This window comes from Gigantopelta aegis, chromosome 6 (assembly GCF_016097555.1).
Source record: "Gigantopelta aegis isolate Gae_Host chromosome 6, Gae_host_genome, whole genome shotgun sequence".
Taxonomy (NCBI): domain Eukaryota; kingdom Metazoa; phylum Mollusca; class Gastropoda; order Neomphalida; family Peltospiridae; genus Gigantopelta; species Gigantopelta aegis.
The window spans coordinates 38,646,786-38,662,166 of NC_054704.1; the positions used below are offsets into that span (position 1 = coordinate 38,646,786).

At 36.3% G+C, this 15,381-nt stretch overlaps 1 protein-coding gene across 1 annotated transcript in view; it reads left to right on the top strand.

Annotated features, from left to right (window-relative positions):
- LOC121374527 (multiple epidermal growth factor-like domains protein 11) overlaps positions 1–11,771 on the top strand; it is a 29,800-nt gene extending 18,029 nt beyond the window's left edge. Inside the window, exons 4-7 of the mRNA XM_041501631.1 lie at positions 2,114–2,263; positions 5,366–5,515; positions 9,648–9,797; positions 11,671–11,771. Of these exons, the coding sequence (XP_041357565.1) occupies positions 2,114–2,263; positions 5,366–5,515; positions 9,648–9,797; positions 11,671–11,771 (551 nt within the window). The remainder of the gene's footprint in view (positions 1–2,113; positions 2,264–5,365; positions 5,516–9,647; positions 9,798–11,670) is intronic.
- The last annotated feature ends 3,610 nt before the right edge of the window (positions 11,772–15,381 follow it).

A 15,381-nucleotide genomic window follows, 5' to 3' on the forward strand; every position in this document is an offset into this window, starting at 1 on the left:
AAACTGCAAGTTAACTGATTATTTTGAATTGCAGCATAAATTATTAATTATGACCAGCAGATTTAGTGAATATAAATTCAATATTAGTACATTAGAAATTTACGTAATGTTGCAACAACTTAAAGGTGCTATATCATAGTTATAAGTGAGCATCTGTTTGTGATAAGGATTCTACAATAAAAATGTATTTTCTATTATTAAATAAAATTATTTCCTATAATCATTTATGGGCATATAGTTAAAGATGTAGTTTTTAAATGTTAAAGCAAAATTTAATAAAAACATGATTTGCAATAGCTGTCATTATGCAACTTTGAGATAGCACCTTTAATACCGGTATAATAGATCACAAACTCAAAATGGTTCTTGACAGTTTTGCTCAAAAGTAACTTATAAATGTCTACAAATATTTTGTTTTGGAGAGGAATAGGGGTAAACTGTCGTCAGAAACAGTCCCTCATATTTTGTAACAGCAATGAAATTGACACATGTTGATCAAAATTTATTATAGTCTGTTCCAATAAAGTGCACAAATCACCTGTTTACTGACATCTTTATTTTAATTTCAAGAGTAAACACCACCTTGTACATCAATGAGAGCCAAAAGAAGTAAATGCTAAATTAGGTAGACTATCATTAAATAGATATTTACATAACATGTACTTAATATCGACGAAAATCTTTTTTATTCTATTTCCGACATTACTTTAGCTCACATCCCTGCTCCCACGTAAAGCGAGTTTAACGCTTCGGTGAGTAGGTACAATGCCACTCCTGTGATTTCTCTTTCACCAACAACTAGCCACTAAACCACAGTCCTGGACAGACAGCCCAGGAAAGCGTGCTTGAACCTTAATTAAATATAAGCATGAAAAGAAGTATAAATGAAATGCTGCAATAAATATTAATAACAATAATTGTAACGATTACAATATGGATTATAATTAGTAGTAGTAGTAGTCGTCATCGTAGTAGTAGTCTTGGTAGTAATAGTAGTAGTAGTAGTAGTAGTAGTAGTAGTAGTAGTAGTAGTAGTAGTAGTAGTACCAGTGGTACTACTAGTAGTAATAATGGTAGAAGTAGTGGCAGTAGTACTAGTAACTGGGTACTAGTTTAATTTGCTCATATACCACGAAGGTTTCGAACACGCCCATCTCGGGCTTAATCTCTGACATGGCCAGTGACTAAGTCAGGAGGGAGTACTAGTAGTAGTAATCGTAGTAGTAGTAGTAGTAGTACTAGTAGTAGTCGTAGTATTAGTAGTACTAGTAGAAATAGCAGTGATAGTAGTAGAAATAATAGTAGTACTAATAGTAATAGTAGCAGTATTAGTGACAATAGCAGTAGTCGTAATAGCAGTAGTAGTAGTAGTGATAATAGTAATAGTAGTATTAGTAGTCGTAGTATTAGCAGTACTTGTAGAAATAGCAGTGATAGTAGTAGAAATAATAGTAGTATTAATAGTAGTAGTAGCAGTATTAGTAATAGTAGCAGTAGTACTGGTAATAGTAGTAGTAGTATTAATACTAGTAGTCGTAGTAGTAATTGTGTAGTAACAGTCGTACTAGTAGCAGTAGTTGTAGTATAATAACAGTGACAGTAATACTAATAGTAGTAGTAGTAGTAGTAGTAATAGTAATAATAATAATAATAATAATAATAGTAGTAGTAGTAGTAGTAGTAGTAGTGGCAATGGGAGTGGTAGTAGTGGTGGTGGTAGTGGTTTTAGTGGTAGTAATTACTAGTAATGATAGTAGTAGTAGTAGTAGTAGTAGACGTAATAGTAATACTAGTCGTACTAGTAGAAATAGTAGCAGTAATAGTAATAATAGCAGTAGTTGTAGTAGTAGTAGTAATAGTTGCAGTAGTGGTAGCAGCGGTAGTAGTTACTAGTAATGGTAGTAGTAGTAGTATAGTATTAGTAGTATTAGTAGTAGTAGAAGTAATAGCAGTAGTAGTAGTAGTAGCAGTAGAGGCAGTAGTAGTAGTAGTAGTAGTAGTAGTAGTAGTAGTAGTAGTAGTAGTAGTAGTAGTAGTAGTAGTAGTGTTTATGTCATTTGTAAAACAGTTTAAAATATTATTTCTCTGTTTATTATTTCTCTGTTTTGTATAGCATGTGTCCAGGGTATGTACGGCTCCAACTGTATCAGGTCGTGTGCTGCTCGTCACTGTGATTCTCAATACACGTCTCCGTGTCCTGCAGCTACTGGAAAATGTTCTTGGGGATGTGACCCAGGATGGAAGGGTGACGACTGTACACAAGGTATCGTAGTTCATAATATAATTATTTTTACTCTATAGTAATAACTCACCAGATGGCCTAAACACACACACACACACACACACACAAACACAATAAAATGAATTTGAACAAAACCAACAAAAAACCCGACACTCGTAAAATCAAAAAATAAATACGAACTAGATAATTGCGCTATTGCTCAAAAAGAGAGGACATAACCACTAGGTACTAAAGTAGTGTCGGAAATAGAATAAAAATTATTTTCATCAATTATTTCTTTCATATTAAACTGACAAGTAAATATTTTGTAAATACTTATTTAATGATACTCTACCTAAGTTAGCATTTACTTGTTTTGACTCTCATCGATGTACAAGGTGGTGTTTACTCTTGAAATTAAAATGAAGTTGTCAGTAAACAGGAGATGTGTGACCTTTAATGGAACAGACCATAACACATTTTTGATGATATTTGTCAATTTCATTTACCCTTAAACAAACGTTTAATTTAAAACTGCAAGTTAACTGATTATTTTGAATTGCAGCATCAATTATTAATTATGACCAGCAGATTTAGTGAATATAAATTCAATATTAGTACATTAGAAATTTACGTAATGTTGCAACAACTTAAAGGTGCTATATCATAGTTATAAGTGAGCATCTGTTTGTGATAAGGATTCTACAATAAAAATGTATTTTCTGTTATTAAATAAAATTATTTCCTATAATCATTTATGGGCATATAGTTAAAGATGTAGTTTTTAAATGTTAAAGCAAAATTTAATAAAAACATGATTTGCAATAGCTGTCATTATGCAACTTTGAGATAGCACCTTTAATACCGGTATAATAGATCACAAACTCAAAATGGTTCTGGACAGTTTTGCTCAAAAGTAACTTATAAATGTCTACAAATATTTTGTTTTGGAGAGGAATAGGGGTAAACTGTCATCAGAAACAGTCCCTCATATTTTGTAACAGCAATGAAATTGACACATGTTGATCAACATTTATTATAGTCTGTTCCAATAAAGTGCACAAATCACCTGTTTACTGACATCTTTATTTTAATTTCAAGAGTAAACACCACCTTGTACATCAATGAGAGCCAAAAGAAGTAAATGCTAAATTAGGTAGACTATCATTAAATAGATATTTACATAATATTTACTTAATATCGACGAAAATCACTTTTATTCTATTTACGACATTACTTTAGCTCACATCCCTGCTCCCACGTAAAGCGAGTTTAACGCTTCGGTGAGTAGGTACAATGACATTCCTGTGATTTCTCTTTCACCAACAACTAGCCACTAAACCACAGTCCGGGACAGACAGCCCAAGAAAGCGTTCTTGAACCTTAATTAAATATAAGCATGAAAAGAAGTATAAATGAAATGCTGCAATAAATAATAATAACAATAATTGTAACGATTACAATATAGATTATAATTAGTAGTCGTCATCGTAGTAGTAGTAGTGGTAGTAGTAGTAGTAGTAGTTGTAGTAGTAGTAGTAGTAGTAGTAGTAGTAGTAGTAGTAGTAGTAGTAGTAGTAGTAGTAGTAGTAGTAGTAGTAGTAGTAGTAGTAGTAGTAGTACCAGTGGTACTACCAGTAGTAATAATGGTAGAAGTAGTGGCAGTAGTACTAGTAACTGGGTACTAGTTTAATTTGCTCATATACCACGAAGGTTTCGAACACGCCCATCTCGGGCTTAACCTCTGACATGGCCAGTGACTAAGTCAGGAGGGAGTACTAGTAGTAGTAATCGTAGTAGTAGTAGTAGTAGTAGTAGTAGTAGTAGTAGTAGTGGTAATAGTAGTAGTAGTACTAGTAGTAGTCGTAGTATTAGTAGTACTAGTAGAAATAGCAGTGATAGTAGTAGAAATAATAGTAGTACTAATAGTAATAGTAGCAGTATTAGTGACAGTAGCAGTAGTCGTAATAGTAGTAGTAGTAGTGATAATAGTAATAGTAGTATTAGTAGTCGTAGTATTAGCAGTACTTGTAGAAATAGCAGTGATAGTAGTAGAAATAATAGTAGTACTAATAGTAATAGTAGCAGTATTAGTGACAGTAGCAGTAGTCGTAATAGTAGTAGTAGTAGTGATAATAGTAATAGTAGTATTAGTAGTCGTAGTATTAGTAGTACTAGTAGAAATAGCAGTGATAGTAGTAGAAATAATAGTAGTACTAATAGTAATAGTAGCAGTATTAGTGACAGTAGCAGTAGTCGTAATAGTAGTAGTAGTAGTGATAATAGCAATAGTAATATTAATAGTCGTAGTATTAGTAGTACTAGTAGAAATAACAGTGATAGTAGTAGAAATAATAGTAGTACTAATAGTAGTAGTAGCAGTAGTAGTGGTAATAGTAGTAGTAGTATTAATACTAGTAGTCGTAGTAGTAATTGTGTAGTAGTAGTCGTACTAGTAGCAGTAGTAGTAGTATAATAGCAGTGATAGTAATACTAATAGTAGTATTAGTAATAGTAATAATAATAATAATAGTAGTAGTAGTGGGAGTGGGAGTGGGAGTGGTAGTGGTAGTGGTAGTGGTGGTAGTAGTGGTAGTGGTTTTAGTGGGTGTAATTACTAGTAATGATAGTAGTAGTAGTGGTAGAAGTAATAGTAATACTAGTCGTACTAGTAGTTGTAGTAGTGTTTATGTCATTTGTAAAACGAAAGAAAAAAGAAAGAAGTGTTTTATTTAACGACGCACTCAACACATTTTATTTACGGTTATATGGCGTCAGGCATATGGTTAAGGACCACACAGATTTTTTTAGAGGAAACCCGCTGTCGCCACATAGGCTACTCTTTTTACGACAGGCAGCAAGGGATCTTTTATTTGCGCTTCCCACAGACAGGATAGCACAAACCATGGCCTTTGTTGAACCAGTTATGGATCACTGGTCGGTGCAAGTGGTTTACACCTACCCATTGAGCCTTGCGGAGCACTCACTCAGGGTTTGGAGTCGGTATCTGGATTAAAAATTCCATGCCTCGACTGGGATCCGAACCCAGTACCTACCAGCCTGTAGACCGATGGCCTGCCACGACGCCACCGAGGCCGGTCATTTGTAAAACAGTTTAAAATATTATTTCTCTGTTCTGTATAGCATGTGTCCAGGGTATGTACGGCTCCAACTGTAGCAAGTTGTGTGCTGCTCGTCACTGTGATTCTCAATACACGTCTCCGTGTCCTGCAGCTACTGGAAAATGTTCTTGGGGATGTGACCCAGGATGGAAGGGTGACGACTGTACACAAGGTATATCGTAGTTCATAATGAAATTATTTTTACTCTATAGTAATAACTCACCAGATAGCCTAAACACACACTCACACATACACACACACACACACACACACACACACACACACACACACACAATAAAACGAATTTAAAGAAAAAAACCCGACACGCATAAAAGTAGCCCGAGTACTCTGACTGTAAGAGAGCTGGACGGACATTTTGACGTTAAATACATTTACATCGACCATTTTCGAGTTACTTGATTAAAAACAAATTCAGATATTAATCGCTAATACACACACTATAGAAAGAAACCCGACAGCACCCACATTCAGCTAAGCTTTGCAAACTCCGGACAGCAGAATTCTAAGTTCGCCGACCTATTTCGTGACGTTGCGTCACATGATCGCCCATTCAGCCATTCCGTCTTCCAGGGGCCCTCTCATACAATAATACGACAAGTGCCCGACAATCACCAAAAAAAGTGTTTGTTTTTGTAAAGACACCACTAGAGCAAATTGATTCAATAATCATCGGCTATTGGATGTCAAATATTTGGTAATTTTATCAGTGTTAGTAGCAAGTGATCTTTTATATGCACCACCCCACAGACAGGATAGCACATACCACGGCCTTTGATATACCAGTCGTGGTGTACTGGGTGAAGAGAGAAATAGCGTAAAGGACCCACCGACGGGGATCGATCCCAGACCGACCACGCATGAAGTGAGCGCTTTACAACTGGGCTGTGGACAATCACCAGAGCTACAGAGAGTGGCACCAGAGGTTTCACCTGGGACTACTCATATCTGTAAGATGATGACAAAAAATCCTTACGATCTGCAAAAAATCCTTACAAATTGTCAACACCATTATAAAGCACAATTTTGGTATAGGATCTCGCTGTAACACGCCTATATGCAATAACAAACAAAATACAACAACAAACTACAGCGTGTTGTGACACAGATCATTTATTTTCTCAGACATGCTCTTTGTTGTAAACGGCAGTAGCATGCTTCGCCTCACGGAGTATAGCTGGCGTCACCTGAAACTCACAACAGTTTGCGTCAAACTTTATCTTGCATTGCATGGAGATGGCGAAAAATTTGTTTCGTCAAAATCATAAAAATCCGTAAGGATTGCATCGTACGCCCGTAAGCCCGTGCAAATCGCAAAAATCCGTAAGGCTTACGGGTAAACCGTACAAGTTGACACCTCTGAGTGGCACACACACACACACACACACAAACACACACACACACACACACACACACACACACACACAGAAACAATATTACATTCACGTTTTCTCGAGGTGGAAAAAGTATTTGATCTACGAGTCGTATGCCTGCTTGGCATGTGCACCACGACTGGTATATCAAAGGCCGTGGTATGTGCTATCCTGTCTGTGGGATGGGGCATAGGCCTATAAACGATCACTTGCTACTAATGATAAAATATAACGGGTTTCCTCTCTAACACTCATAAAAGTACAAAATATTTGACATCCAATAGCCGATGATTAATGAATCGATGTGCTCTAGTGGTGTCGTTACACAAAACAAACTTTTTTGGTGATTGTCGGGCACCTGTCGTATTATTGTATGAGACGGCCCCTGGAAGACGGATTGGTTGAGTGGGCGATCATGTGACGCAACGTCACGATATATGTCGGCGAACTTAGAATTCTGCTGTCCGGAGTTTGCCGAAGCTTAGCTGAATTTGGGTGCTGTCGGGTTTCTTTCTGTAGTGTGTGTATTAGTGATTAATATATGATTTTTTTTTTAATCAAGTAACTCAAAAATGGTCGATGTAAATGTATTTGACGTCAAACATAGGATTGTTGTGGTATTCGGTATTAGAGCGGAAATCTTTGACTACTTTTTGGTGGTCGGCGATTGCCAAAATATTACATAGCTTGGTCTCTGACTGTAATGAGAGCGTATTTATGTCCAAATGTCCGTCTAGCTCTCTTACAGTCAGAGTACTCGGGCTAGCATAAAAGCAGAAAATAAACACGAACTAGAGAACTGCGCTAATTCTCAAAAAGAGAGGACATAACCACTTCTGGTTGTCAGGAGTCCTGAATGTTATATATGAACGTGTCCAGATATCCAGTTTCTGCCATTACAGCATGTTCGAATGGCAACTACGGCCCAAACTGTGCGAAATACTGTAATCGGCGTCAATGTGTATCATCTTCATCCTGTAATATACAGACAGGAGCCTGTGATGCTGGGGGGTGTACAGCTGGCTGGATGGGAGTTGACTGTGCACAAGGTAGCCAATTTTGTTTTTGCATATACACGTACAAGTTATATCTTTTGCTTATGATTTCTCATTTCATCATAAATTTGATCTCTAGCATGCATAAACTAACTTATGTGGCGGGGGTGGTTATACATGCATTTATACGAATCAGTTTATGATTATTAACATTTAATTCTATAACATTAAAATGAATGCGGACAAGGAGCACAATGTATATTCCGCTTTATATCTGAAAAGTAGTAGTATTTCTTTTGTGATTCTGTAATATTTACAAATTGAATGGTCAGTATTGTTTAACTCTATATCAACATTTCGAATCCATCCGACAGCTGTGTACAGTTTCTTGGTAAATAAATAGTCTACTATTTGTTTTCAATTAGCAGCAAAAGATTTTTGACATGCTCGCCCTTCAGAGACGTGTAGTGGTTATCTAAATATAAATAAATAAAGTATTTGCTGGAATAATGCCGGCCTCGGTGATGCAGGGGTTAATAGAATAGAATAGAGGTTAAATAACGACAAGCCTGCACGATAAATACATCGGCTTTTGGGTTTCAAACTATGGGAAATGCAAAACATTAAGTGATGATGAACATCAATATAAAAATTCAATCTGAGTCAAACAAAAACAATGTTTAAATAACTGCAAAAAATACAAATATCACAGAGAAGTAAAATTAAACTTTAGAATAAAGTCAGTATGCAGAAGTTAAAGGGACATTCCTGAGTTTGCTGCAACTTTTAAGATGTTATCGACTAACAGAGACTTTTTAACGATTGTAATTACATATCAAATATATTTTCCTGCATAAAATATTAGTGGCTGTATGTTAAACGTGTTTCTGATCGTTCTAATATTTGTACTAGGTTAAATTTCAGTTTATTTCCTCAAATATGTTTTTTTCGTACGTACGAAATCATTTGATGACAAAATCCAGTTTGGGCTTCTTACAAATATTAAGATGACCAGAAACACATTGAGTAGACAGGCACTGATATTCTAAACAAGAAACTATATTTAATGAGTTTAATCGTAGAAATATTTTATTAGTCGGAAACATCTTACAATGGCGCAAACTCACATCCCTGCTCCCACCTAAAGCGAGTTTAACGATTCGGTGAGTAGGTATAATGCCACTCCCGTGATTTCTCTTTCACCAACAATTAGCCACTTTCCAACAGTCCTTGACAGACAGCCCGAGAAAGCGTGCTTGATTCTTAATTAAATATAAGCATGAAAAAAAAATACATGAAATGCTGCAGTAAATAATAACAATAATTGTAACGATTACAATATGGATTATAATTAGTAGTAGGAGTAGTAGTAGTAGTAGTAGTAGTAGTAGTAGTAGTAGTAGTAGTAGTAGTAGTAGTAGTAGTAGTAGTAGTAGTAGTAGTACCACTACCAGTGGTACTACTAGTAGTAATAATGGTAGAAGTAGCGGCAGTAATACTAGTACCTGGGTACTAGTTTAATTTGCTCATATACCACGAAGGTTTTGAAAACGCCCACCTCGGGCTTAACCTCTGACGTGGCCAGTGACTAAATCAGGAAGGAGTACTAGTAGTAGTAACCGTAGTAGTTGTAGTAGTGGTAATAGTAATAGTAGTAGTAGTACTAGTCGTAGTATTAGTCGTAGTATTATTAGTACTAGTAGAAATAGCAGTAGTAGTAGTAGTAGTAGTAGTAGTAGTAGTAGTAGTAGTAGTAGTAGTAGTAGTAGTAGTAGTAGCAGCAGCAGCTGCAGTGGCGGCAGCAGCAGCGGCGGCAGCAACAGCGGCGGCAGCAGCAGCAGTAGTAGTAGTAGTAGTTGTAGTAGTGTTTATGTCATTTGTAAAACAGTTTAAAATAGTATTTCTCTGTTCTGTATAGCATGTGTCCATGGTATGTACGGCTCCAACTGTATCAAGTCGTGTGCTGCTCGTCACTGTGATTCTCAATACACGTCTCCATGTCCTGCAGCTACTGGAAAATGTTTTCGGGGATGTGACCCAGGATGGAAGGGTGACGACTGTACACAAGGTATATCGTAGTTCATAATGAAATTATTTTTACTTACAGTAATAACACACCTGGTGGCCTAACACACACACACACACACACACACACACACACACACACACACACACACACACATGCACATACACACACACACACAGTCACACACAGTCACACATACACACACATTCACAAACACATAAGCACCCACAACGTTTTAGCATTTCGTTTCCGTTATTATAGTTTATGAATAGAATGAATGAATGAATGAATGAATGTTTAACGACACCCCAGCACGAAAAATACATCGGCTATTGGGTGTCAAACTATGGTAATACAAATAAATAAAGTGATGATCAACATCAATATAAAAATTCAAGGTTTAAACAAAAACAGTGTAAAGAACTGTGCAAAAATACAAATACAAATATCACAGAATTTTACGGACACCGAATTTTACTGTAAACTTCAATTTGTGCTGTATTGGCCATTCTCAAAGAGAATGTTACACCCCTGCACCACGATGAGGTTACAGCACGCGCAGGGGAGTTTATGAATAGATGTGTATGTTTGAGTTTGGCAATGGCATGATAGCAGCTCACAGCAGCCGAGAGTTAAATTAGTTTGTGCATACATTTCCGCCTGATCGATCTAAGAGAATTGTTAATTAGAAATAAATAGCATTAGTATTTCAACTTAGATCACACACAGACACACACACACACACACGCACACATGCATCAATGCACCTCATATGTGGATAGCACGCACCCAAAACACACGAGCGCACTGTAACGCCGTATAGAGCTCCCAGAGGAGCTCTATGCGGTTCTTTTGCTTTCGAGGAGCTCAATTCGTCAATATGTCCGATCGTCCCGCATTCAGCTCCCCTGTTATCAAATATCAACTACTTCAGCATAAACTACTTACTATTGTTTTACTTTATAGTAAGTTCTACTCCTTTATTCCGCAATCAACATCATCAAAAACAACAAATCACCATCATTGTGGACGTCATCATCATCATCATCATCATCATCAATTATCATCATCATCAATAACATCCGAAATACTATCATGATGATGATAAAAATAATAACGATCATCATCATCATCATCATCAGAACTGTCATCATGACATATCAACACCATCACAATCATCATTATAACAATTGTTACAGTCACCATGAGGATGAGGATGATAATAAAAATGATGAGGATGATTATGACGGTGATCATCATTATCTATGTTCTAAAACTTTCGTCTGCGATCATTTGACTCTCATCAATGTAGGTTAAAAGTTATCTTTGGCTTAACATGTCGATTAAATTATGGTCTGAGAGATCGGTGTCCCGATTAAAAAGTTTCTCTACAAGATGACAAATGCATATGAGATTACTGGCATGGTGAATTACATCTGTTACAAATGCAGGTGTCTACTGTGTGATATAATACTGGAGCACATTCACTGGGGGCCAACTAGGTAAAACCAAAATACGTTTTGCTACGATGTCCAGTATAAGCGTTGCTGTGACAAAATGGTACACCACTTGATTAATATTTTTAAAAGGTATTAGAAATCGTAGATCATCATAGACATTTGAATTATTTGATTCCATACGTAGTAGATTTTAAATCCCTGGTCATACATTCACGACGTGAATGCCGACTCACGCCGACTATTCGTGGAGCTGTTTATTGTACTGGGTCGACTCAACAAGACTCGCGACGACTTAGTACGAATTAGCCACAACTTGTTTTTGTCGTCAGTGTCCCAATTCGTGCTTGTGTCGTCGCGGGTCGTGTAACATCATCCTGAGTCTGCGTGAGTCTTGACCGTTGTCGTCGTGCATCGTACTGATGTCGTACCACATCTTTGTGATTCGTGATTAAAAGCTGATGCCGACTCAGGACGATTCACCAGGAATAGCATGGTGACTCGCTATGACTCGCCAAGATTCACGCCGACGCGGGACGATTTAACACAACATTTGTGAACATTTCAAAATAGTCGGCGTACCTTCCCGACTCATCAGGACTTAAACCCAAGTCTCACATACACGAATTGTATCCCGAATGGGCCCGATTTAAGAATTCCAGGTGATTCTTGGATATACGTACTGTGACCGTAGAGGGTTCCTGGCCTTTCGTCAGTATTCTTGATTGTTCTGGATCGACTCCCGACTGTCGGGAGTAATCGTGAATAAAGTTGAAATCGTAACTCAATCTTACGAGTTCTTGAGGGCATTGTGCATAACCGTAGTATGTTCGTAGATGCATTTGGGATATTCATGGTTACACGGCCGGCCTCGGTGGCGCAGTGGTTAAGCCATTGGACTACAGGCTGGTAGGTACTGGCTTTTTAATCCAGATGCTGACTCCAAACTCTGAGTGAGTGCTCCGCAAGGCTCAATGGTTAAGTGTAAACCACTTGCACCGACCAGTGATCCATAACTGGTTCAACAAAGACCATGGTTTGTGCTATCCTGCCTGTGGGAAGCGCAAATAAAAGATCCTTTGCTGCCTATTGTAAAAGAGTAGCCTATGTGGCGACAGCGGGTTTTCTCTATAAAAAAAAAAAAAAGTGTCAGAATGACCATATGTTTGATGTCCAATAGCCGATGATAAGATAAAAAAATTCAATGTGCTCTAGTGGCGTCGTTAAATAAAACAAACTTTACTTTCATGGTTAATCGTGGGATATTCGTACAACTATTGAAGTATGAATGCTTCAAGATTCACTACGAATCAGCAAGATACGATGCCACTACGACTTGCGTATGAATCCAGTACGGTTTTGTTAAAAGTAGCTAGATCTTACTGCGAAGTTGCAAGAATTTACGCGATCACCCCACTGTGTTAGCACGACAACGCCAATAGTCAAGAGGCCAATTCCAGAAAAGGCCTTAAAAAAGTTTTTGATAAACCTATTTGTTAAAAGCAAACGACTGGTATAAGTTGATAGCTTAAACGTTCCTCTTCAAAATTAATCTGGTTGGCATTTTGAAAAATCAAAATGAGGTCAAATAGGGTTAAATTAGGCAAAAATGTGTAAATATATTGTATAAATGTTTTAAATGATAACATATTACTCTAACCATCACCTGGAATGCTTCTAAATGCACTGTGATGTATTTTAAGTTGCAAGGTAAAGTTTGCTTTGTATAACAACACCACTAGAGCACACTGATTTATTAATCATCGGCTATTGCATATCATACATTTTGTTAATTTTGACTCGTAATCTTCAATAGAAACCTAATAAATATTTCCATTAGCAGCAGGGGATCTTTTTAATGTACTTTTCCACAGACAGGACAGCACATACCATGGTCTTTGATATAATAGTCGTGGAGTACTTGTTGGGACTGGGAAGATCCTGCCCCTTGAGTATTTCATACACATTTGAAAAGAGGTTACTGTTTTATGAAACATTAAACAACATAAGCCACCGTATATGTAAAGGAATTTACCAAAATTCCGAGTGTGATAAGCCATTAGGAATACCTTGGGGACTTCAACATGCTGAAGTTTAAGCTTATAGTTTTGACTGCGAATATGTCATACTATTAGATTTGTCTTATGTCTGATACTGTAACAAAAATTGTCATCAAAAAGTGTTTTGTAAATATTAATTACGGTACCTAAGCAAAATTTCACTCACAGTATTGTGAGTATACTGATCTTTTATTATCTATGGTATTGAAATAGGCCATATGTTGATGCCAGGCATTGTACTAGTCCAGATGTTGATGCAAGGCACTGCATTGCCAAAACGTTTGAAGAATATGCCCTACATACATGTACAGACATGGTCAATGGCATAGCCATAATTGTATATTGTTGGGAGTGGCGACCATACGATCTATGACACGTATATATATATATATATATATATATATATATATATATATATATATATATTATGACAACAGTTCTTCCTAATAAACAACAACAATTAATAGACTGTGGAATATATAGGCCGCAGATTTATTATTATTACACATATATTTATATACATACATATATATAGCATACCCATTAAACTTGCTTCAGCATGGAGGCAATAACCACAACAAATGCTACATGTCCACCAGCTTGGTGAAAGGACAAAGTAGCCAAAACCCTGTTCCCTGTGAAAACCAGGCAAACAAATATTATGACCCCTGGGAAGTGCACGCCGTGCAAATCAGGCAGTCATTAAACCGTAACTGTTTATGTTAATGTTTTGTCAAACCACAATAAACTAAAATCCCTTGGGTTAACCAACCAGATTTAATAAATACTTGTGTAATATGCATCCATAATTCCTCCACACAGAAAGTCAATACCTACTGCCCCAATTCTGGACTATAACATTAATTATTCATAAATTGTAGTTTTTTCCTTTTTCGAGAAATTGTTCAATTGCACCCCGTAAATTATTTATCAAAATGTCTGAACCAAGTTCGGAAAGATGAGTACCGTCAAATCTAAATAAATCATGACAATCAAAAGTGATTTCAGAATGAGAAATACATTTTCCATGTAATGCAGAATGCTTAACAATTTACCGCCCCTTTCTATTTATTCTTAACCGTTTTCTCTCAATTGTTTTTATATTTTTAGCACCATACCGAAATAATTTGGGTGAAATATTCGACCAAACCAAACACGTAGCTGGCAAGAAGTCTTGAATTTGGTGCAAATCTCTGTCTACTGCTCTGCAGAGGTCATCACATCTCCAATTAACTATGTCATTAGACCCTAAATGTATAATCAACATTGTAGGGCCTCCATAGTAATTTGGATTCTGAACAAGTTTACTAAATCATTCCACTTCATTCCCCGGACACCTACCCATTTTATCTTCACATTCCTCTCTTCCAGCCTTAGGTTCATATTTAATCGTTGACACGCTCTTTTATATGCCCAGTAAATAATTGAAGAACCTATTATCCAAATCAATTATTCTGTTTCTACAATAACAATTAAATAAATTGATTACAATTACATAGACAAACAGAAATAAAAATTAATTAATCAAAATAACAGTGAAAAACAAGGCAATTTCACTTAAACACCTTTGAGTTTTCCATTCTAATGTAATTATTAAAACATTCTGAATTCCACTGACCCATTTTCTGTATATCTGATTCGGAAACTTTGTTCAGGGCCATAGAAGTAGCTGCACCTATTCTAAAACTATAAGATGTATAAATTGCTGTCGACATATTAATTCCAGAAAGCATTTTTTTTTTAAACTGTTGAAAATTGGCAACATGTTAAAGGTTTTCCATCAACATGACAAGCGAACCATTTCTGCTTAATGTTGGGTCTCAAAATTATAAATTTCTTGATGACCTGTACTGGACACAAAGGAGAAGATGGCAGTTCACTAATTACAATCATGCAACCTTCTGCAGTTTTTGAATGTCTTAAAATTAAATGTATAGAATTTTTAAATTATTATTTCTATATCTATATCTATATTAACAAATGGTATAATCTTTTTAAGTACGTCTAATGTTATTGGGTGTCTAACATCTTTTGTTAGCTTATTTGTCTTAAAGCCTTTGAGTACTTTTTTAACAATAAATTCTTTTCTTGCATCTAGCCAACCATTCA